Below are 22,758 nucleotides of genomic sequence, written 5' to 3'. Positions count from 1 at the left end.
GATGTAATTGTCTAATACACAGAGGACCATACAACCACACATATGTATACTGTCACCTTTCTTTGTTCTAGATCCTTTGGTATGGAGCCCACCACCACCACCTTTGATTCTCGGTAATTCGAAGGAAGTGCACTGGAGTATTAGGAAGTGTAATTCATTAGGCAGACTAATCTTATAGAAAAATCTTACAGTGCGACCTATACGAGTTAGCTATGTGAACTTATCTACTGAGTCTCCCACACCATCATAGCTCCTAAACAGCTCACCCCTAATGCATCAGTGCCTTAAAAGTTTATTTTAAAAAGGAAGTTATACTTAGCAACTCTTTTCAATATAAACATATTGACCTTAGAGTTGGAATAAACATAATAAAATCAACAATTACCATTTAATAAGCATTTCCGCTACAAGACCCATGCCGTCATGTCCGTGTCTATTTCTTTCATCTTGGCAATGGCGTAAGGAGGTCTTATCAAAACATCATTTAGTAAGTGTGGTTCAGAGAGGTGAAAACACCCAGCGGTAAAGAGGTGGTCAGAATTTGAAGCCGGCTGGATGTAAAGCCTGTTTGATACGTATTATACATGTTATTTATACTGTGTGTGTTGTTCCGAAGGATAAAAAAGCCCATATCCAATGTTCCCAGGTTCAGGAACACTGTATTCAGCAAATCTGAGGTCAGAGTTTATACTTTAGGTTTATGCAGTCTTACTATCACTTCCATAAGTTGTTCCAGTTCAGGAAAAGATGGTATGTTCATGTCACTTTTCCCAGGGAGGCACCTCAGAGATTCTTGAGGAGCAGACTGAAGCATACCTCCTTCTGTCTGGTTGATTGCCGTTCCACACACACATCAGGGAAAAGCAACTGAGGCTCCTCAGACAATGGTGAATTTCAGACCAGCAGTTCAGTGGAATCCATCATTGACAATGAAATAGCTTACTTGTATTATGGAAGTATTTTCTCTACTGTTTTTAGTGGGCATGATATATATATATATATATATATATATATATATATATATATATATATATATATATATTATATATATATTAAAGTTTATTGGGGTGACTGGTTAGTAAAGTTACATAGGTTTCAAGTGTACAATTCTGTATTACTTCATCTATATATCGCATTGTGTGTTCACCACCCAGAGTCAGTTCTCCTTCCATCACCATATATTTGATCCCCTTTACCCTCATCTCCCACCCCCTCCCCCCTTACCCTCTGGTAACCACTAAACTATTGTCTGTGTCTATGAGTTTTTGTTTCTTCATTTGTTTGTCTTGTTCCTTTGCTGTTTTCAGTTTTATATCCCACGGATCAGTGAAATTGTATGCTTCTCGCCTTTTTCAGTCTGACTTACTTCACATGGTATTTATTATACATTGAAGGCACATGTGCTGTGGCCAGTGGTGTGAACGCAAATAAATATATTTGAATAATACCTTTAAAATATTTCAAATTTTTATTAAATATTTTTATTCAGTTTTAAGATCACAGTTAAAGTACTTTAGCATGTTATACACATGACTTACATGTGCAATTTTTAGAAATATCAAATTAAGTATAAGATTTTGAAGAAAGAAATTATATAAATGTGTATATTGACTTTTACTACACATACATCTAAGAAAGCAATAATTCTGTTGTACCATTAAGTGGAAATCATTTATTATATGGCATGTTTACACCAACTCTAAAGAGAACCGAGCCAATTTCCAAAAGCGAAAAAAAAAAAAAAAGGAAAAAAAAGTGAGCGATTCGATCATGCTGAAACAGTCAACAGACTTAAGACCTGGTGGTCGAATGAAGCGATGGTTAATTTACGACAAGTAAGCAGTTCAAACCTATGAGAAAAGTTCATAATCTGGTATGTGGAATCTCAGGTGGTTTTATTTTTTTGACAAATTCCTGAGAGCAAGAGACTTGTTTAGTGCTAATGAAATGAGAAAAATGTTGCTGAGCATGTGCTGAGCTCCAGATCATGAACCTTCCCTACCCCCAGTTCTGCCACTCTCAGAGCACGAGGCACTAATGTGAGGTGTCGGGGAACACGAGCCAGCCCCTCTGGGGGCCACTAAGAGAGCTCAGTGTTAGTTCATGAAGCATGCGTGCCTCTGCGATTTAGAGCTTGTGAGGTAAGATTTGCGGTGTGGGAGGGGGCGGGGGGGCGGGTTTGGAGGCATTGAATTAGGTCCTTGTGACTCAGTAACCAGTCCTGGCCCAAGTTATTGAGAAATCTTTGGAAGGAGTAGTTATGTTCACAACAGCTAGTTCTGTGCATAAAAATCAGTTTAAGGGCAGGATCAATTTTGACCACTGATGGCAACAAGAAAACAGTGGCCACAGAACTTTTAAGTTAAGTACAAGGTTTCCTCTTTCAATTTATTAGTACAAATCATAACCACCACAAATAAAATTTGGCCAGAAGGGGAAAATCTATTTTTTGTGTGAAGAAAATATATATTTATATATTTTTAAGGAAAGCATAGCACAAACAGATGGAGGTGTATGAGCGAGTCAGGCATATTTGTCTTGTTATTCACTTTTTTTGTTGCTTCCTTATTCTGAAATGTAAGGAAGATAATGTCCCCAGTGAAAAGGACAAGGTCATATATTATGGAGTATAATAAACTTAGCTATCACTTTCAAACTAAAGCAAAACAGTCCATCAAACCCTGAATACTTCACCAGACATAACTGGTAAGATGAACTGAACAACTGTTTCTCTTTTATTATAAGTATAATGTTAGTCAAGTAAGTCAAAGTAAGATCATTTGTAAAAGTTCCAAAACTGAAGTAAAAACAAAATCCAAATCTAATTCTTTGGGAATGCTTGTATAAATAAAAGCAACATCTAATTAACAATTAGTACACTTTTCATAAGGTGCAAAACAAGGTCCTATGTGGGGAAAGCTAGAATTTAATTTCCACCTAGCAGTCACTCTGAATACTTTATATGTCAAATGTAATAATAGCATTTGCTTCTACTGCCCATTTTCAGCGATACATTGTTCTCTCTGGAGAAGGCGGTTTGTGAAGTCAAAAACACTGCAGTGGAAAATAGTGGCACTGAAGGTAGAAGCAAAAAGAGACAAATCTTTGAAACAGGAACTTACTGAAATTAACTTTTAAAGCCGAGGTAGCCCATTAGGATTGGCCTTTATCTGAGGGCGCTGTGGAGCAGTGCAATCAAAGCCGAATCTCCTCAACAGCATCACATACACCCCAACTTTCCCTTTATAAATGAGGACTGCAGGCCTCGCTTGTCTTTCTTCCTTTTCCCCAGTGAAGAGGCGGTGCTTCTCCTCTGGTGTATGGACGCCAGCCTCCAGCCTCCCGCCGCTGGTCTCCAGAACACTAAGGATTCATACAGTAGTTTAGCAGGCAGCACGGTCCCACTGCTTCACATTAATGCCAAATGCCAAACTCGGAACAGAGCTATTTGATAGTCCCCCCTCCCCCTCCCCCACACATACTGTATAAACAAAACGTGCCATTCAGTTTTCAGCTTCCTTCTGGTTCTGTATCAATTTATAATTTGCTTGAGATTTTACATAGGTGCAAACATTGTCATACGATGAGCCAAAGACTGCAGAGTGCAAACAAAATTTCATCTGACTTAGGCAGAGTCGCATCTGACTTTACTAAGAAAATGACAGGATGAGACACACTGGATTCTAAATAACTAGTAGACCAGTTCAGATGCTCCTGGTTGTTCATAGTGTTCCATTACTTTTTTTTTTTTCCTCCAGCAGTTTAAATGGCAGGAACTAGCATATCAGTGGTAACGTGGGGATGATGTCAGCATTTCGGCTTTGAGATGGCATTGGCAGAAAGCTCATCTGACAGAATTCAATAAATATATTTCTGATTATTTGTGGGGAAAAAGACTGTCAGAATTTCAACAGCATGATTTATCCTGTAAAGGGGCCTTTAATGAGTCAACCGGTTTTGATCTAAAAATCTGGGAACTAACCTAATTTGGGGATAAGAACCTGTATCTTCAGTGTGGCTGTGGGACATTTTTCCTTTTTCCTGATCTCATTACAGTATCCAAACAAATAAAAACTTTAAAAGGATGTCTTACAGTAATTTTTCTTTCACTCAGCTTCTTAAGAGCTGCAGTTTCAGTTACTATTATATACTCTACACACTTCAAAATTACATAGGAAATACCCGGAGTAACTAAATAAATAAAAGGCTAAAGGAACCGGGAACAGTACTGTGTCTCTATCTGAGACTAAATCATCCGCTTCCAGCATCACCGAGAAGGGCTAGGACAATTTTTTCCAAAAGATTTATATACAGGTTTGAATCCAGAAATTAAGGTTAAAAGTATAAATACTGATAATTTCAACTAAATTCAGAATGGTTTCAGAAAGATATGATACAACAACAATTTAGAATAAAACAAAGCAGAAGAGCATCATATTTTGGTTTGCTTGAGATATACATAAGGTGCAACAACTTTTTCTCTTGAGGATGCTAGTGGGACAAATGTTAGTGTAGATGGTGTTTGCTGGCAGGTTAAGGTACACACCATAGCAATACGATTTTCCAAAATAAAGAATGAGAGAAATGAAATGAAAATGATAAATGGGGGGAGGGGGACTACATGTTGGTCTGAAATATTTGTGCTAACAAATGTTGTTACCTGAAAAATACCAACACCCCTTTCCAGTGGATTCAGGGCATGAGAAAAGCACTAATATTGAAATCAAGACGTCCACTCAGAGAAAAGACAAGGCGAGTATCTAAAGGACTATAAAGCTTTGCAGGATTTCTGCTACTCTCAGTGCCTAGCCGCTTAAAAATTTAAGCATTTCTACAAAAAGGTTTTTTGTTTTTTAAGTATCTGAAAACAGTCAGGTCCAGTAGGTTGCCCTCCCCCTCCCACCCCTGCCTAAGGGAAAAGCCACTGAGGTTTAGGAAAAGCAGATCAAGTAAGATATTAATCATATAGAAAAAAGTAATCTTTTGCTTTGCTTCTTTTTAAAAAAAGGTCCCATGAATATACAGCAATGTCTTGAGGAACTCTAGTGAAAGGTAATCAGAGGACTGGAGGAGGATGCTCTGGCAAAAAGACAATCTATTCTAACGTTGTTCTACAGCGTAACAAGTTAGTACCATTGTCAAGGTGCATGTTCTGCACCAAACAATTTCTGTTGTTGGTTTGGTTTTTGTTTTTTTTTGTTTTTTTTTTTGGATTTTAGCTAATAATAATTTTAAAATCACTGCTAGCAAGTGGTCCAAAAACTCCCAACAGCCACCAACACTGGGACCCAGCGATTTCCAAACATTCACTGTGTTTTGAGATTTAGAAAATATTAATAAAACAGCATCATAGTAAAAACATCATGCTGCAATCTGGGGCTGCTCACCTGATTTATCTCTGTGTGAATGGGGTTAAGCTTTAACCTCTGATTAACCTTGCTGACTAATTCCTTCTCCACGCCCACAATGAGTACGCATTTTGAGAACACCCTTCCAATGCTCTGCTGCCCTCTTCACCTGCTTTTGAAAAAAAACATCTCTCTAATTAGTCTTCTTCAATTCGTATGTTGTACATATTTTCCAGCACTGAAACTGAAGTACAACCATGAAAAGCTAAACCTAGTCAGTACTAGTAGAGTATTTTTTATATGGCTATTAGGTCAAATTACAATTAGAAAAAAAATCATTACAATTCAGTCAAGTATAAATAAGAAAGCTAGATAAAACCTTGTAAACTGTCACCATTTAGAGATCTAATTCAAAAGCTTCAAACTTGAACTAACACTATGAAAATTCTGCCAGTTTGAAAACCACTAAAAATTATTGCTGGAATCCAATAATTGAAATTTGGTAGTTTGTGCTGCAATGCAAGAGTGGGGAAATACTTTGTGCTATGGAACAAATACCCTGTAAAATCTGTAGCCTCTGACTAATTTTGATTTATCACTTTGTATCTGTTGCTAGGAAACAAGACACTGTGAACATCAGGTGGTTAAGTCAATATGTTGAATGTTCTAAGCCAGTTAATCCACTTGGTACTGGAATATATACGGTTGGTTTTTATGTTCAAAAGCAACAAAATACAAAAAGGAAACAGAAACTTGCAGGTGGATCTATGACTGACAGTCTCACTCTGGTCAGGCATACGTCCCTTAGCATTTACTTAATACCTCCCTAACAACACAAACTCAAAATGGCTCTAAAAACCTGCAGTGCCAGTTAGGCTGTGCATAGCAATTGCTACCCGTCCAGTCTGGGATGGATGGAAAAGGTCTGTGGCTCAACGTCCACAGGAAGTGAGTGTCTTCAATGTGTTCAGAATAGTGAAGCAATACTAAGGTCACTTCTGAATAATAGTTTTCTCTTTTTTTTTTCTTTTTTTTTGTTTGTATGAACGATCCATTGGTCACTTCGACCCTTGTGTAAAAATAAAAGAATCCTCAAGGCATGAAAACACCAGTAATCTGTAATCTGCAGGACTCTTTCTCCCCTGTCTGGGAAAATATTTGCCACAATTTGCCCCAAGCAAATTCTTGGTCACTCAAGGCTAAGAAAAAAATTCAGCTTGTAAGAATTGTAAATTTTCTCTCTCTCTCTCTTTTTTTTTTTTGCCAGCAAACTACCACTCTGGTGGCAAATATAAAAGTGCAGAATATATGGACCACGAGGCCGAGCATACACCGCTAACAATGGTACATCTGCCTGCCCGTGCTGTGAGAGTCTCGGAACAGGCTTTTTAATATTATTCTACAATATAAATGTAGGTATAACCTATTATATAAACCATCTTAGAACTCAAATCTTCCATGTACAAAAAAGACTAAGAATATCTAATAATAACTAGTGCAGTGCGTCAGTTTTTGTGTTTTTTTTTTTTGTTTTGTTTTTTGTTTTGAAAGAATAACTAGGTAATATACGAAACTAGTTTCACACTCTCTGGTTGGTAAAAGAGATGCTGAATGAGCTACAGTAAAGGCAGCCTTTTACCAAGTTACCCCCTATTACCGTCAAAAGCCTTCAATAGAAAGCAAAGCTCTAGGATCATTCCATTTCTGCTCATTATCAGACAGGTAACATCACCCTCAAAGACTCTGGGTTCTGAAAGAACAAATGGGCCCAGGAGGCTAACTTCTGCTTCAAGTGAATCTGGGCCGTGTAGGGCAACAAGCACTTGTTTGCAGTCTATATTTTCCACCATATGGATTCACTAGCATCCCTCGGTAAAGACAAGGCTAGGGTAGTAGGTAAAGCACAATGTTTTACAATTAAAGGGCGTATCACTGGTCAGCGCAGGAAATAAGTACAGGAGCCTGTGGCATTTCTTTTGGCTGTCCATCATGGGTGAGTGGAGTTGACCTCTGACCTCTGAAAAGCAAGAAGAAAAAAATCACTTATTCAGAGTGTGTTATCAGAAATAGGAGGGAATGATAAATAACAACATCTTGTTTAATAGCTACTTCTGACTTTTTATTTATGCCATTTAATTAAAACCAATTTTGTCCTTAGAGCTTCTTTTTTTATATACATACATACATAGATAAAACATATATATATACATAGATAAAACATATATATATATATATGTTTTATCTATCTATTTAAATGTATTGGGGTGACATTGATTAGTAAAATTATATAGGTTTCAAGGGTACATTTCTATAATACATCATCTATATATCACACCCAGGGTCAGTTCTTTTTCCATCACCATATATTTGACCCCCTTTTCCTACTTCTACCACCTTCTCCTCCCCCTTTACCTTCTGGTAACCACTAAACTGTTGTCTGTGTCTATGAGTTTTTGTTTGTTTGTCTTATTCATTTGTTGCTTTCATTTGTTGTTTTTTTATATTCCACATATGAGTGAAGTCATATGGTTCTTGAATTTTTCCATCTGACTTATTTCTCTTAGCATGATAATCTCAAGATCCACCCACATTGTCGCAAATGGCAGTATTTCATCTTTTCTTATGGCCGAGTAATATTCCATTCTATGTATGTTTTTTAAAGGATTTCTTACTTCAATTCCTCTCGTACAACTCAATGACATGCTCTTTCCCCAACTGACCACCTCCATTTTGTAGAGACAAAACCTGAAGCACCAACAGATTTGGGGAAATTCCCCACGAGTGGGAAAGTTTAATTCAAGGGCTGAGGTTCTAGGACAACAGTCTTTCTCTTGATCCACTGATATTAAAAAATGACACCGTTCTTTTCCTTGACTTGCCTGAGGGGATAACTCTCCTACTGATAACTTCCAGGATCTTAAGATGTATAATAATAAACCCAATTTAAAACTTAAGGCCAATAAAAGCAATGGTCTCTGAAGAGAAAGATGTAGCCTGTGACTCTAAAAAAGTAAATGAAAACACTGAAATCTTCTTAATGTAAGAAAAGTTTCACAGGCATATGAGAAGTGTATAGAAGAAGATAAGTAGGAACCGAATTTTAGAGTGTGAGAAAATCTAGTCAACTTGGGCCCAAATCAACTGGAACTGCATGGAACATAGCTGATTCTTCATTCAGGTTTGTTTAACGAGTAGGACAAAATATGACTTATTTCACGGTTATTAACAAAACTGTTCCAAATTCTTGGCAACTTCTACAGATCTTCTCATTCTAAAAAGATATAACTGGGCACCTCCTTGACATTTTCCAACTGGCTTACCAAGCCGACGCACACGCACGGCTCTGGCCTAGAATGGTCTGCAGCGCACAGCACTGTGCTGAAAACGTGACGTATCAAGAGAAGGAGGTACTACAGCACTGTTTTCACTGGTTTCAGCAATTCAGTATAATACGTTCCTCAGATTACGTATAACAAAAGGTGCTATTTTAAAATTCAAGTGATATCGGCTCTATAACTATGTCCAATTTCTTTCTCTTGATGCACAGACAAGAAAAATAATGCAGGTAAATGACAACATTTGGAGATTTCTGAATCCAATGATCACTTAGCCTGAGCTATTAGGATTTCAGAAAAACAAAACGTGTGTTATAATAAAACCTCTGGATTAATCTGTTCATTCATGTGGGGAGGCTATAAGTACTCACTGCCCAATATGTTCAATTCTGTTCAAGATAAAATTAAAATATTTTTCACTTTTAAAATTGAATATGTAACAGTATTACAAAAGCCAAAAGAATTTTAATAAGTCTTAGTAAAAGAAACATAAAAAGAAAAAAATAAGGGAAGTGGAAGATGAAAAGTACAATGTACAGAGAGAGAGAGCAAGAGGGAAAGAGAGAAACTGGGGTGAAAGTAAGCTTAATCATTGGAAAAAGAAAACGGGACAGGAGCCTGATGGAAGAGAACGACGTGGCTGCAACTAACTGATGGTTCCAGTTCCCACTGGAAGTGTCCTGGGAGATTCTTCTTGACTTGCCATGACATGATGGATACTTGCTAGAGCTGCACACTGGAGCAAAGGCCGTGACACTGGAGTAGCGCAAAGACTTGGGTTCCAATATGAACTTAGTTTGGCTGCGTGCATTTGGCAAGCTAACTACCTGGACCATCATTCAATGGGACAAGAAGGACCCACCTGGCAGGGTGGAGTTTAGAATTAATTTAATGAACTTTCCTCCTTATAAAATGCCTTGTAAATAAACAGGCTCTCAACAAAGGTTTATTCAACTTCCTGTTTCCTGCATTTTCTGAGATGGCCTTTCTACATTGGGTTTCTGAACTTAATGTTAAGATTTCTTGTGGCAAGAATGCAGGTAACATATTTCTCCCCCTATCTCTGTTGATCACCATCATCAACTAATTAATGTGCAACCAGGTACAATTGCATTAAGCTGTCTTTCTAGATATTAAGAAAACCATTTGTCACATTGAGAGTAAAAGCCTTATAAGCAACATTGTTCTTTGTAATGGGAAGGTTAAAAAAACAACCCTTTACTTATGCCATGTTTTCTATGCCTGCTGGCTAATCTAGACAGTCAGACTTCAAGCTCCGTCACGTATTCCTGTACACAGTCACCTGTTCATTCATCCATTAATGAGACAGGAACTAAGAAGTTGGGGACGGGAAGAATAAAATCAGTGCTTTATTTTCAAAACATACTGGAAGGAGACAGAAGCATTAACAAAATAATTACAAACCAATGTGACAGCAGGTGGTCTAGGAAACTATGCATGGAGAGTATAGAGTCTTCAGGAGAAGGGCTGAGAAAAGAGGACAAAAAACTAGAGATGGAAGGAGGAGCCATTTGCCTGAAAGGAGGAGTACAAAGGCTAGACCTGGCTTATCGGAACAGGAGCAAGCACGTGACTCCACGCGACTGCATGGCAGGCAGGAGAGGTGGAGGTGGTGAGAGTGGAAAGGTGAGGCTCTCTGCTTTGCAAACCGGAAGTCGTGGAAGACTGGTTAACAGAGCAATGGTGTGACCACAGTTATATTAAGAAGGGACCGCTGGCAGCAGCAAGGGTGACTGTGTGGTAGCCTTTTCTGAGCCCTGGATTATGACGCCCTCTCTGAATTCTTATATTAGCTCTTATTTCCACAATGTCTGGGGGGCACTTAGGAACACTCAGGCATATACTGAATTCCTTCTGTATGCAGGAGTTTGTCCTCTGCACTCCACTGTACAACTCCACGAGTGGAGAAGTGCCTTCATGTGGCTCCCTCAGAGACTTGCGCAGATTTTAACAATGTCTGTCAGCATTCACTTGCTGTTAGGCGCTGGCAGTGTACACCTGAAAAGGAATTTGACTTCTTGGAAATACCTAGAGGCTATTTGTGAGGAAGCACTGGAACTGTAATGTGACAGGTAAAGACCAAGAAGCAACAAAGCTTACACCAGGGTCTCCTAAACGTGGATGTGAAAAAGGAGAATGGAGCCCGCCAGGAGGGTATACAAGTTGTACTAGATTTCAAGCCCTTCTGTACTGAAGACCAAAAGGCTAAGAAAGTAACTCATCTGTGGGTAATCCACTCTGAATAAAAATATGAAATATCTGAGTTTACTAAAGGCTTTTTTGCCTTCCTAAAGGATCCATTAAGTAGCAGAATGCCCAATTATGCACTCAGAACTTAGTATGTTTTCTATAGGGCTTCAAGGAGTTCAAAAGGCTTTCACATCTATGATCTCGGCTGATCCTTACAACTCTGTGATTCTTTGGGGACAGCATTATGCTCAACGTAAGATGAGAAAACTGAGACCTAGAGCAATAAATTACTTTGTAGCAAACAAAGAACTGAAGACAAATCCAGGCCCTCTGCCTGCCACGACAGATGCCAAGACGCTCTTTTTCCAGAACCATGCTGCTTTCTTCTGCTGGTACCACCTTGCCACTAACACCATCCTTAATGGGGGCGTTTACTGCGTGCTAGCACTGGGACATTAACGAGTACCACTCACCCCCTTGTATGGAAGACAAAATGGAGGGCAAAGAGGTGAATGATCTTGCCCCAGACCTTGCAGTTTGCAGGTGACAGAGCTAGGACTCAAACCCAGGTGTGAGACCTGACTCCAGATTTCATGCTTAGTGATTAGACAGTAATACTGCTTCTCAGTTCTCTCAGACTTTTTATGGAGATGAAGTCTAGCCACAGAATAAAAATATATTCAAAATACAATACCTGGCAAGTTATATCCCCTTATATTTTCCCCACACTGCCAACTAATTAGTGCATATGCTTTTCTAACATGTCGCATCAACAAAAGTGCTCTTGACTCAAGTCTTATGAACACTGATACACTGCGAAAAATACCCCAAATCACATCAGGTTTCTCTGCTGCTTCGCCATCTGTGTTCCATGGAAGGGGGTGAAGTTGAATGGGATCCCCAGAATCCCAGTGGCAAGGCTTCGCGCCACTAACCTGTGCACATTTTCCATGGCGGCGACTTCAGCCAGCGCCGCCAGGCTAAAAAACGCAGACACCGCCGGCATCTCCGGAGTGCTGCTCCGCGTCTCGCCGGCCTCGCTGCCGTGTGCGCATTCCTCACTGCAGCCTGTCCCGGGGACTTTAGGGAGACTCCTCTGCAGTTGTTCCTTTGGTTTGTCATCTGTAATGAAAGGGAAACCCATCACGAGGGGATCCTTCTGTTCTCTCCAGAGAAAAGACAGAGAAAACTCTGTGCCAGACAATCTGAAATGAGCTAATACTCTTTCCTGTTCACTTCTGTCATCCACTGAATATTAAGGTTTTTACAGAAGCTACTCTTTCATGGTCACGAAACTCTTTCATTAGGCTCAACTGCAACCATGGACAGCGCTGTGCTCCGAAGCTGAGCAGAAGAGAAGCTGTGTTTTATCCAAGGTCAAATAAGTCAATCTTGGAGAGAGAAGGAAAAATGGACTTTGGCCAAAATAAAACCCAAGCGCTGTCTGCAGAGGGGGCTACGGATGCTGTAAAAGGGCCCTTAAAAGCCCAACTGACCAATTATTTCTTCTGATGAAGCCATGGCATGCCTTACCATGGCAACGTGGACAATGAGTATTCTGACACCAACACTTCGGCTGGCTGACACTAATCCCAATAAGGTGAATCAACCCCGGTGAGATAACAGATGATCACTTTGTTTTTGAAGACCTACTAGAAGGAAGATAAAGGGCCCTCTGTTATTTATGAAGAGGTGCCTGAAATGCTATGCAAATATACCGGTTGGAAGTGGGTACATTTTATTATGTAGCTGTCAGAGAGGAAGGGGAATCTTTATCATGGTTTTTAAAATATATTAACTATAGAAAATAACTGATAAAGGCAGCAAATGTCATGTATTACATGAACACGTGCTTTGTATATGAAAGGGAGTATTTTCTAAAATCTTTTACTCTTCCTACAAGTGACAATCAGGGTATATAACCATTTACAAAATGAAAACCATAGAACAGAACCCAGAGTGGAAAGGGAAGGAGGGAGGGACCTGCTAACTAACTATCAGAAAAACTAGATTCTAGTCCTCATCCTACATCTACTTAGCTATTCCAAGTATTCAAAATCAAAACCCCACCTCTTTGAGCTTCATCTCTTATGGGACAGGGTAGAACTGGGGGTCTTTCATAAGTTTTATGGTTCTAACAATCTCATATGCAAAACACAAGGGAAGTACACAAAAGTTCACTAATTGTCCTCTAATTCTACGCCAGCAAACAGTGGATCTCTATTAACTAGATTAAGCTAAATCAGTTACTTATAAATATTACTCTCAAAAACACTCAAACATTTTTTTTCTTTTTTTTTTTTCTATAGACATCATGATGGGCCATTGACCTTTTTTTGGAAATTGGATTAGGGTTGGGGGATGGACACCTCCTTCAGAGCTAACTGAATGAGATGCCAGAGGTAGTAAAAGGCAGAAAGGTAACAGCTAAGGCCACTAGCGCTCAGTTGGTGTAGCACTCCAAGGTTTGCAGGAGGAAGCTCAGTGTCACTCTGACCCCACTTCTTAACGTGGGCCCTTCAGGCAATTCTGCTGCCATGGAGGCCACCAGGAACAACAAATAGACCACAGGCCACAACTGAAAATGGAGAAATTCACTGTATAAGTGAAGATTTGCTGAATAGCCCCGAGAGCTCAAGAAATCCAGAAGCGTGCTCAGGCTCCTTTCGGGGTCTCAATGAGCTTCATAGGAAGTGCTAGATGCTTGCTAAGGTGCCTTAAATCATCAGCTGAGATGCTGACAATCTGGCCTGTAGTGACTTGAATGGTGACACTTATTCATCCAGTTTTTTAAAAAGCCTAGGATCTTTGGGAATTTACTTAACGAGGGCTGTTTCCGTGCATGCTGAGAAAGGGAAGGAGAAGTTGACAGTCCTAAAAATTACTTTTCCTTTCTAGGAATTCTAGATACGCTCTTGGAAAAGGAGCTATGATTTTAAAACATGTAGATTTGGGAATCTGAAGAAAACTAGTTCTCAAGGAAATTCAGAGAGAGAAAAATGTTCCTGTGACCAAACCCACAGAACAGACCCATGTTTTTCAGTGAGGACCCAGAGTTGGCTTATAGTCACTTGCGGACCAGGGCAGTCATGAGCTTCACCTGCTCTCTCTCTGTCTTACGCTCCCTCTTCTCACCCCAAGTACCTCCTGCTGGTGACACCCGGCCATCTGCTGTCCTGACCAGGTGTGTGATCTTGGTTTTCCTTGCTTTTCTCTTTTGGCTGCCCACCAGCGGTTCTTGCATTGCTGTTGGCTCTGGAGTGTTGGGAATGGAGAGGGCATTTTTAACCTTATGAGCAGGCTCTGTGGTGTTTTTGTCTTCTGCAAATATGGCTGAAATAGGACAAACCATATATAATAGTTACACACAAAAACACAAGGCACCAACATTGCTCCTGGAAGTTAACATTTCTAAATGGCTGACCCATCTGAAGGTAGAACTTATATTTAGTTTTCAAAGTATTAATGGGAAAAAAATAAAACATTGCCTATACTTTTACACAAATACATTTCTTTATATCTGCTTTGATAAATTAAACACAAAGGATTAAGATGTCTCACCCCTACCCCCCAACCCCTTACTGAACCAAGAGGCCACTGGAGGAACATTTTCTAAGTGTTTGGCTCTGACAGGTTGGTGAGGGTGGTGGGGGTAGGTCAGTGTATGAAAATCTGCATAATTAGGTTCCAACTGACCACAATTTCTACAATGTGGTCAGGGTCCCTATATGAGATCCTTCTGGCCAGCTGGTCTGGAAAGGATAAAAGAAGTTTCTCTTCTTCTGAGGACACTTAGATTAAATATGTGCTTCTTAAATTCACAGTTATCACGGAGACATTTGCTTTCAGTCACCAGCTTGGACTGATCAGAAAAAAAAAACTGTGAGGCCTGAGCTTCCTTTGTGCATCCTGACTGTTCAGTAAGGACCTGACAAACATTAGCGAGGACGGCATATAACGAAACTCGTTCCTATTCGCTGACTTCTAGGACCAGGTGAAAGTGCTTAGTGAGATAATTTAATGAAGTAGCACGTGTCAGCAGGGCTCCTGGAAATGGTAGTTTTAGGTACCCTAATTCTAACCCTAATTCTAATCAGTAAACCATTTAATAGTCATACTTATATCCTAACACACTTGCCACCAAAGACTGGTTCTGGGTTCAAACAGGTTGGGATGCTTGTGTCTTCTCTTATGGACTCATTTCTCTAGCAGCTGATCTTTCCCCCTTCACCTCCCTCTTAAATTCAAAGTAAGACAATATGCAGATAAGAGTATAGTAAACATTTAGGAGTATATACATGTTGTCAAGTTTCATGATTGGGACTTTTTTATTCCAGTGGCCTAAGGGCTTTTGGGAAGGGGAAAGAGGCATCCTTCTATTTTTAAACTATCTGATCTCTTAAGCAGGCACAGAAATTGTTTTTAACAAAGAAGTGGGGAGTGTGCTTCCAGAAATCAGGGTCTAACATGACAAACTGAGCAAACTAAACCTGGAGGAGAACTGACAGTATTTATCAGAAGGTAGATATGAAGGTAGACATTAGAAATAAGACTACACAACATAGGAAGAAAAGAAAAACACTGTAATCACAGGAAAAAAAACAGAGCGAGAGTAAGGATGTGAAAAAAATGGACTTGCTGGTATAAATACTTCATTTGGTATAAATAGTCTTCATTTAAAAATTTTAATCTAGCCTGTTAATGAGAAAGGAGGGCTATGAATTCATAACATCTTTGCCCTCAAAAGGTTGATTCCAGGATTCCTATTCCAAAACAAGTGGGAAATAATTTCAATTACATCAACAGAAAGGATGTAAAGCATAAATCATAACATGATTTGGGGCTTGGCCTTCCCTCAATATTACGTAAGAGATGGCTATGTGGGGACAGGCTTAACATAATTGTTATTAGAAAGCAAGCAACTATTTGACAGTGTTCCCAAATACCTTTTCAAGCAAATAATCAAAAATTAGGGAAAAGGCTCCTTTTAAGTTGTGGATCTATCCCCAGGTCAAACTGTCTTAGAATATTTATACTTCGATATTTAGCTTAATGTAGGCCAGTGATGGTATATATTTTAAGATTTTTTTTTGTTTGTTTAAACTTCAGTAAAAGCTACATAAAAGCAAAATAAAACATAATTTGGTTAGAAACACTCCAAAGACTTTTGATGACTTTGCATTAGTCTTCAAATTCAAAGCCTCCGATAGGTATAAAGAAGCTGAAATCTGAGCTCTCAATGAGCATTAAATAACCTCTATCGGTATTCCCAAGCTTCAAAAGTTCTATTGTCTTATCCAGATCCATCAGTTCTCCCTTTTGATTACAAGAGGAATCTTATTCACCCCTCCAATAAGATCACTATAGATGTACCTTCCAGAAAAAGTCTCTTTCCTCTTTCCAAAAAAGTCCAGAACTGGTGGAAGTAAGGGCATGGTGAGGTCCACAGATGAAGGGTGTATTACATTAGAAGACTGCTTATGGGAAGAAAGAATCAAGGGGGTCAAAGAAAAGGTATGGACACCCAGAAAGGGGCCCAGTAGATTGGGAACACAAAGATCATGGGGTAATAGAAATAACATAGCCATGGACAGACCTGGATTCTACTCGTGACTTTCTAATTTACTAACTGTGGGACCATGGTCTCAGTTTCTTCATGTAAAGATGGAGACTGGATTAGATTAGCTCTAAAGGAACCACTCAGCCCTGAAATTCTTTTCATTTTGTCACATAGCCTAGAATCAGGGTCCTGACCAGGGAAAAACAAGCCCCCTGCCAGCTCCAGGGACTCAAGGTTGAGGGAGAGTTCTCCCTTGACTAAGCCTATTACCTTCATTTTTGGTGAGCCTTCACGTGATTTCATTTCTATTCAGTGGTTGCTCCTTTTCCTGTGTGTGCCAGATGAATTGGTAAGAACACAATAAGAAGCCATGGGATGGCTACAAAGGGATTGCAAATGGGAGGTATAATTTGGGCCTCAAAGCAGACTGGGACGAGGGGAAGCTCAGAAACCAGCACACAAGAAGCCAGGGGATCGAAGGGCGGCCAGCTAACAGACACCAGTGATCACAAGTCCCAGAGGTTGGTGTACCGGGAGATAGTGAAGGAGTAAATCAGGCTGCAGACCAAGTGCAAGAGGCGGAAAGAGAGAATACATTAGGAGTGCTCATAAATCACTGAAAAGGAAGCGACGCCACCTCCCTAGAGGTCGTCTCTTCTAAACCTACTGTCAGATCAAGAAGTAACCTGGCCCTGCAAGAGAGCTACATTTGAAAAGCGTAAGTAGTAATATGACTTTGCTAGCATTGAGAAGAGAAGGTAAAAATGACGCAGGCAGGGGTCACCCCCCCAGTGCCATCAGTGCCCCCTCGGAACATCCTGCCTTGTGTGGTGGCCCAGACAGAAGAGAGCCTGCAGGGTCAGTGTTCCAGGAGGACCCTCTCCACGATGGAAGAGTTGCGGAGGACAGGTAAGGCTAAGTCAAAGAAGTAGTTGTCAGAACAGGAGATCTGAGTCCAGCACATTAGCAAATGAAGATGTGCTGCTGGTAAGGGACAGGAAAATGGAAAAAGCTCAGAGAGGGAAAAAGCCAGAAGTTGAACCAGGACAGCAAGCCAGTTCCTTCTTTCCCCCGACAAACTAATGGAAATGTGAGAGAAGAAAGGTTTTTGTCATCTAAAAACAAACCGGTCATTTCTCTTTTGGCTTGTTATTGAACTCACAAAACCTACCCAAGCACTGCAAAACAAGTCCACAGGGCAAGTTTTTACACTCCACGATAATCATAACACACTCGGAGCGTGTCATCTGAGAGGGATAACAGAGGGTGCTCCTGGAGCAACATTAGGAATGTGGCAATAAGAGACTCTTGTTTTCCAAGCTGTGCTCCCCAAATGTGGAGAAAGTTCTTTGTATTGTTCCCCAGGAGACCACTAGAGTGCTCCAGTCATGAATTCACATTCCAACCAGAGGAATCAAGCTTGCACTCAAACTACTTATAGCCAAATCCGGAATCTCATTGCCTTTGGTTGGTCTCCCGTGAGCTGAAAATGCAGTCAGATGCTGAGTGGAACAAGAGAAAGAATCAAATGAATGAACCTTATCTAAGATCCCGGGAGACCTTGCTGAAGTTATACGGCAACTATTTTAAACTTGAGAAAAGAGGTCAAGTTACCTTGAGTGCCATGGATTATGTTTGAAAATCTAACTATAAACCAGATTTTCGCCCATGCAATTAGATTTATATACTGTAAATAAATTAATTTTATGGAGATTCCTAGTCTGAGGTTTTGGGGTGTTTTTTTTTGTTTTTCCCTTATAGGATTTATAATTTCAATATCTGAGTCAAATGAGGACCATCTACAGATATGACTGAAACACTGAAATTCTAGTGGCCAATGTGCTTTAGTGGAAAGAGTGCTGGTTTTTTCCCTTCCTGATTATGTTGGTCAGGCTTCTTTCTGTTCCATATCATGTATTTGGGGCTAATGAGCCCTTCTTAATTCACTGGGGCTGCTGCCAAGATTAGTTTTCGCCAAAAATATAGATGAAAGTCCTCTGGAAACTATAATGTAACATTAAGTATTAATTACCATCATTATTATTACAATCAGAAACTTCTATCTCGTGCACGCGTGATCATCTGGCACCCTAACTTGGTGGAAAGATAAACACAGTGGCATAGGTAAGTCATCTTGGTTTATCTGAAAATTTTGCCTCTAATTCAAGGTTACAGGCAATCTTTTACTTCTGATCTGCCAAAGTTTCAAGAAATGGTTTAGCGATTTTGAATTTTAAAAGCACGGGGCAAAATGCTTAAAACAGATTACAAGCTTAGCATTTAAATCGCAGATGTGATTACCAAACACCTAGAGATTTCTGATACTTTGAAAAACACACGAGTTGCAAGCCAATTATACTTGGGGTGGTGTAAAGAAAGCATAGTGAACTTTAAGTTACTCACTGTCACAGAAGTCAGGAACAGCGCACAGCTGCATCGCCTCAATTGAATCAACATTTCTATTATAGACCTCGGCTGCACACAGCTCCTGTCTAACCTTTGCCTGCAGTGGCCTACACATGTTAAAATGATCCTGAATGTGGTTTCATTTTCTGTCCTTATATATTCATACGCTGAAGGTAACGTTTGAATAAGCAGTGATGTGGCCACAGGTGAGAGGGCGGATGAAGTAAAGAGCTAAGATAATTTACAAAGCACATAGTTACCAGCAGAACAAGTAAATGTAGGGGATGGTATGAAACTAAGTCACCACAAAATGTCACTGTAAAGTACTGGTAATTTCCAATGCTCAAACTGATTCCTTTCTTCCTGGCCACGTAAAATGAATTAGTACTCTGAAGGACATGCAATTTTCAGTGCATGTTCTGCAAAGTTTTGTTCCATACACATTAATAATAAATATAATTAAATATCACCAGTGATATTTGGGACTGCCTAGAAAACTCAAAATTGACTTGTTTTTCTGCCCCCCACAGGGCAGAAAATTAGGGCTTCAGACTGTCATACTTTCAGCACATCACAGTAATACACAATCAAGTGTCAGAGGAGAAATGAAATTTACGGTTCATGTATGACTCCATCTCATCATTCGCCCCACCCCTAAATAAATACCTACATGTATCACATACACACTTAGTACCAACATGGAGGGTGAATCCTAGTGAAGTTAAACAATTTGTCCTACTGAAAAAAACTCGTTAGTGGCAGATCTGAGACTAGCACCCAGATCTCCTAATTCCTACCTATTTTATTCTTTCTACCACACTGCATATGCCATGGTATCTCATTTTATATGAGGAAGGGTTTCATTGTTTAAAAAACAAAATATTTGGAACAGTATCATTTCAAGAAAAACGTAACATGCTCCTGAAAACCTCTTTTGGATTCCTCTTACAGTTCACCAGTGCCTTCCATTTATCAAATCTGTGTAGAATACAGTTTTAAAATACACAAGAGCTAATGCATATCAATTTTGGGATGTCAGGATTTAATGCTGAGAGCAGCACACAATTCATGTTTTGTTTTGCCAGCTGAGTGTAGAAATAATGCTCCACATAGAGGTTGTTAATGTGAAATAACAGGTCAGAAAACAGATATACTGCTGGCATTTTCTGTAAAAGGAAACCATAGGAAAGCAGACACAAGGCTCAGGCGACCTGTGCCTACCAAACAGAAAAATTCCGTGTATACAATGAACTCAAATTTAAATATTTTTTGATAAATACCTTTGAAACATGAGTATTCCTGATAAACGACTTAGGCTATAAATGTGCATTTTAATTTCTGTCCTCCTTTTCAGTAAAGGGATGAGAGTGTATTTGGGAGTCAACAAAAATAGACTCCCTTTGATTTCCTTATGGCCATAAGGAAATCAAAGGGGCTGAACGAGAGAAACTCTGAAGATCCCTTGTAGTTTTCAAATTAACCAATTCCTAATTGAGCACTACAGAAATGGTCAGCTCTTTAAAAACATCTACAACAGAAAAAAGGGACTCAATGGGAAGAAGGGAAGGATGGCCCGTTAACCATCACGGAAATGAGTGTTCACCTCAGGGTTCAACATTTAACAGAAATTAGGTAACATCACAAATAAATATGATTGCGAGGCATTTTGAAATAAAATCAGCACCTGGGACCTACAACATTGTACTAGTCAATTCAGAACTTTTCTTTGGCTATTCGTATATATGCCTCAGGGCCATTCTCTTGAACATACTTAGAGGTACTGACAGGGGGCTAGGAAAACGTTCAGGTCAGAACCCACTTCCGCAGGCCTGCCCACGCCCAGCCAACGTGCACAGCCCCTAGAGGGCTGATTCTGACTTCCCCAGCATCTGCCTGCAACGCAAACCGCAATGTGAAGTATAACTATGAAGAATCTAGTTAATGTGGCTCAAAAGGTACAAATCCCCTTCTGACAAATGAAACTCCACATGACACACTGCTAGACCCCCTTAGCAGGGTCTAAAATGTATCATTTTTGATTTGAAAATTTAAAATAATCGGATTACGAACACTTCGGATTAATGATGTTGGTCGTACCTATATAAACGACACCACTTTTAAACCTATAAAAATCATGCCATTTTCAGCACAGACAACCTGAAATGATGCAGTGAATATTGCTTCTTTTACCTTCTGTAGGGTGAATGGCATCCAAGAAGAATTGCTTGTTTGACCATTTATCCCCACTTCCTAAAAACAATGACAGAAAAGGAAAGTGAAACTCTACTCCTACTATAAGTACATACACTATAAAAATAAGACGCTATGCAAAACAACTTAAATAAAAAGCATTATCACAAAAATGAAGCAGAATTTTATTTCAACTGTTTAATTCTCAAAACTGCATCTGCCAACTAAAATACTTAGGCTATATAAGGAAATGGATTAAAAATAAACAAATTTGCCTTTTATGAAATACATTGTTGGATAATTTCCACGACTTTAATCAAGAAAACCTGAAGCTCAATTAAAAGGGAATGATAAAAGCTGACATTTTACCTAAAGAGTGATGTTTTTCCACTGGAAGCAGAGGGGAAAAAAAATATTAATACACAGAACAAAACTAAGAGGCCCAAGTGGGGGTGAAAATAAAACCCAAATTAAGTACAAGTTTACATACAGGAACATGTAGGCAGTATGTCCACACATGGAAGACAGCTGCATTTAAAGCCTCATTCCAGAAACATGACAGGCTTCACATCTGGCCATGCAAGTGGGATGCAAATGGGCATCGGATGATAGGCGCATGGTACTCACGACACTAACATGCAGGGAGATGCTACAGAAAGCCCGACTCCCAGGATGTGTGGCTGTACTGAAGCAGATGGGGAGACTTCTCTTTCATGTGAAAGACGAGTAAGAGTTCTGAACTATGAGATGAGCCCTGAAGAGGTTCAAGCACCCATCAAGATCATAACAATGAGACAGATGTTCAGAGCAAAGGGAGAGTAGAGAGCAATACATCTCTAGTGCCCTCTGGAAATACCAGTTTTGTGGCTGAAGGAGGTGCGAAGAAGAGTCTGGCAAATGATGAGGTATAGAGATGGGAAAAACAAAAAAAGAGGGCGGTTATGACTTAGGAGTGGAATCTTCCTCAACAAGAATCCACCAGCGTCAGAGAAAAGGATAGAAACTGTGGGCTTTCGTTATGAACATGAAACTGGCAAGGTTTCGGGAGGTAGGAAAATGTGGTCCTGGTATGAAGGCTGCCAAACTTGACAAAAACAAGAATAGTCAAAGAAAATTAGTGGATAAGAGCTCAAGAAGACTACATTGCAAGATGCACCAAAATGTAGACGAGAAAAAGCAATTTGGGGTTTCATGTGGAACTCTGAAAATAAGAGACAAATTCGGGTTTTAAGTAAAAATCTAAGTGAAAGAGATCTCTCATTGTAATTAGCTGTGGAATCTAGAAATAATGAACATGACTGCATGAGGAGCTTAGGACACGGAAGCAAGCAACGGGCAGGACGGGGCCAAGGCGGTGGCAGAAGCATTACTCAAAGATGAATTCACAAGGGAGGTGACCAAGAAACCTTAATGGAGGACGGAAGGCACCAATACCTTTGTCTGGAACATTAGGCTTCTCCTTTTTGTGCTTATATTTGCTGACAATTTTGTGGAATAAGTCCTTTTTCTGAGACTGGAAAGGACCTACAGGCGATAGTAATATAAATATACTTTTAAATCCACAATGTTCCATAAAACAATACTGTGTGTTTCTAAATAACTATGCCCTCCTCCCACCTGCGGAATAAGCGAATCGAGCCACAAGAAATATCTTGCCTCGTTCCTCATTGAACTAGTAGTGCTCAGCCTTCTTCTTTAGGCTTAGATA

At 39.7% G+C, this 22,758-nt stretch overlaps 1 protein-coding gene across 17 annotated transcripts in view; it reads right to left on the bottom strand.

The window, feature by feature from the left end:
- Positions 1 to 2,456: 2,456 nt before the first annotated feature.
- Positions 2,457 to 22,758, bottom strand: part of BBX (BBX high mobility group box domain containing) — a 246,690-nt gene continuing 226,388 nt past the window's right edge. For 13 of the 17 annotated variants that reach the window (XM_033128729.1, XM_033128787.1, XM_033128773.1 and 10 more), the window contains 6 exons: positions 22,485 to 22,574; positions 21,420 to 21,440; positions 21,051 to 21,110; positions 14,039 to 14,227; positions 11,830 to 12,016; positions 2,457 to 7,365 (listed from right to left, as the gene is read on the bottom strand). In XM_033128729.1, the coding sequence (XP_032984620.1) occupies positions 7,278 to 7,365; positions 11,830 to 12,016; positions 14,039 to 14,227; positions 21,051 to 21,110; positions 21,420 to 21,440; positions 22,485 to 22,574 (635 nt within the window). In that variant the 3' untranslated portion in view covers positions 2,457 to 7,277. The remainder of the gene's footprint in view (positions 7,366 to 11,829; positions 12,017 to 14,038; positions 14,228 to 21,050; positions 21,111 to 21,419; positions 21,441 to 22,484; positions 22,575 to 22,758) is intronic. The other 4 variants (XM_033128817.1, XM_033128835.1, XM_033128852.1 and 1 more) reach the window with 4 other exon arrangements.

Source organism: Rhinolophus ferrumequinum, chromosome 2 (assembly GCF_004115265.2).
Source record: "Rhinolophus ferrumequinum isolate MPI-CBG mRhiFer1 chromosome 2, mRhiFer1_v1.p, whole genome shotgun sequence".
Lineage (NCBI taxonomy): Eukaryota > Metazoa > Chordata > Mammalia > Chiroptera > Rhinolophidae > Rhinolophus > Rhinolophus ferrumequinum.
Note: the sequence above shows the minus strand (reverse complement) of the source record. Positions and strands in the feature narration are given on the sequence as shown.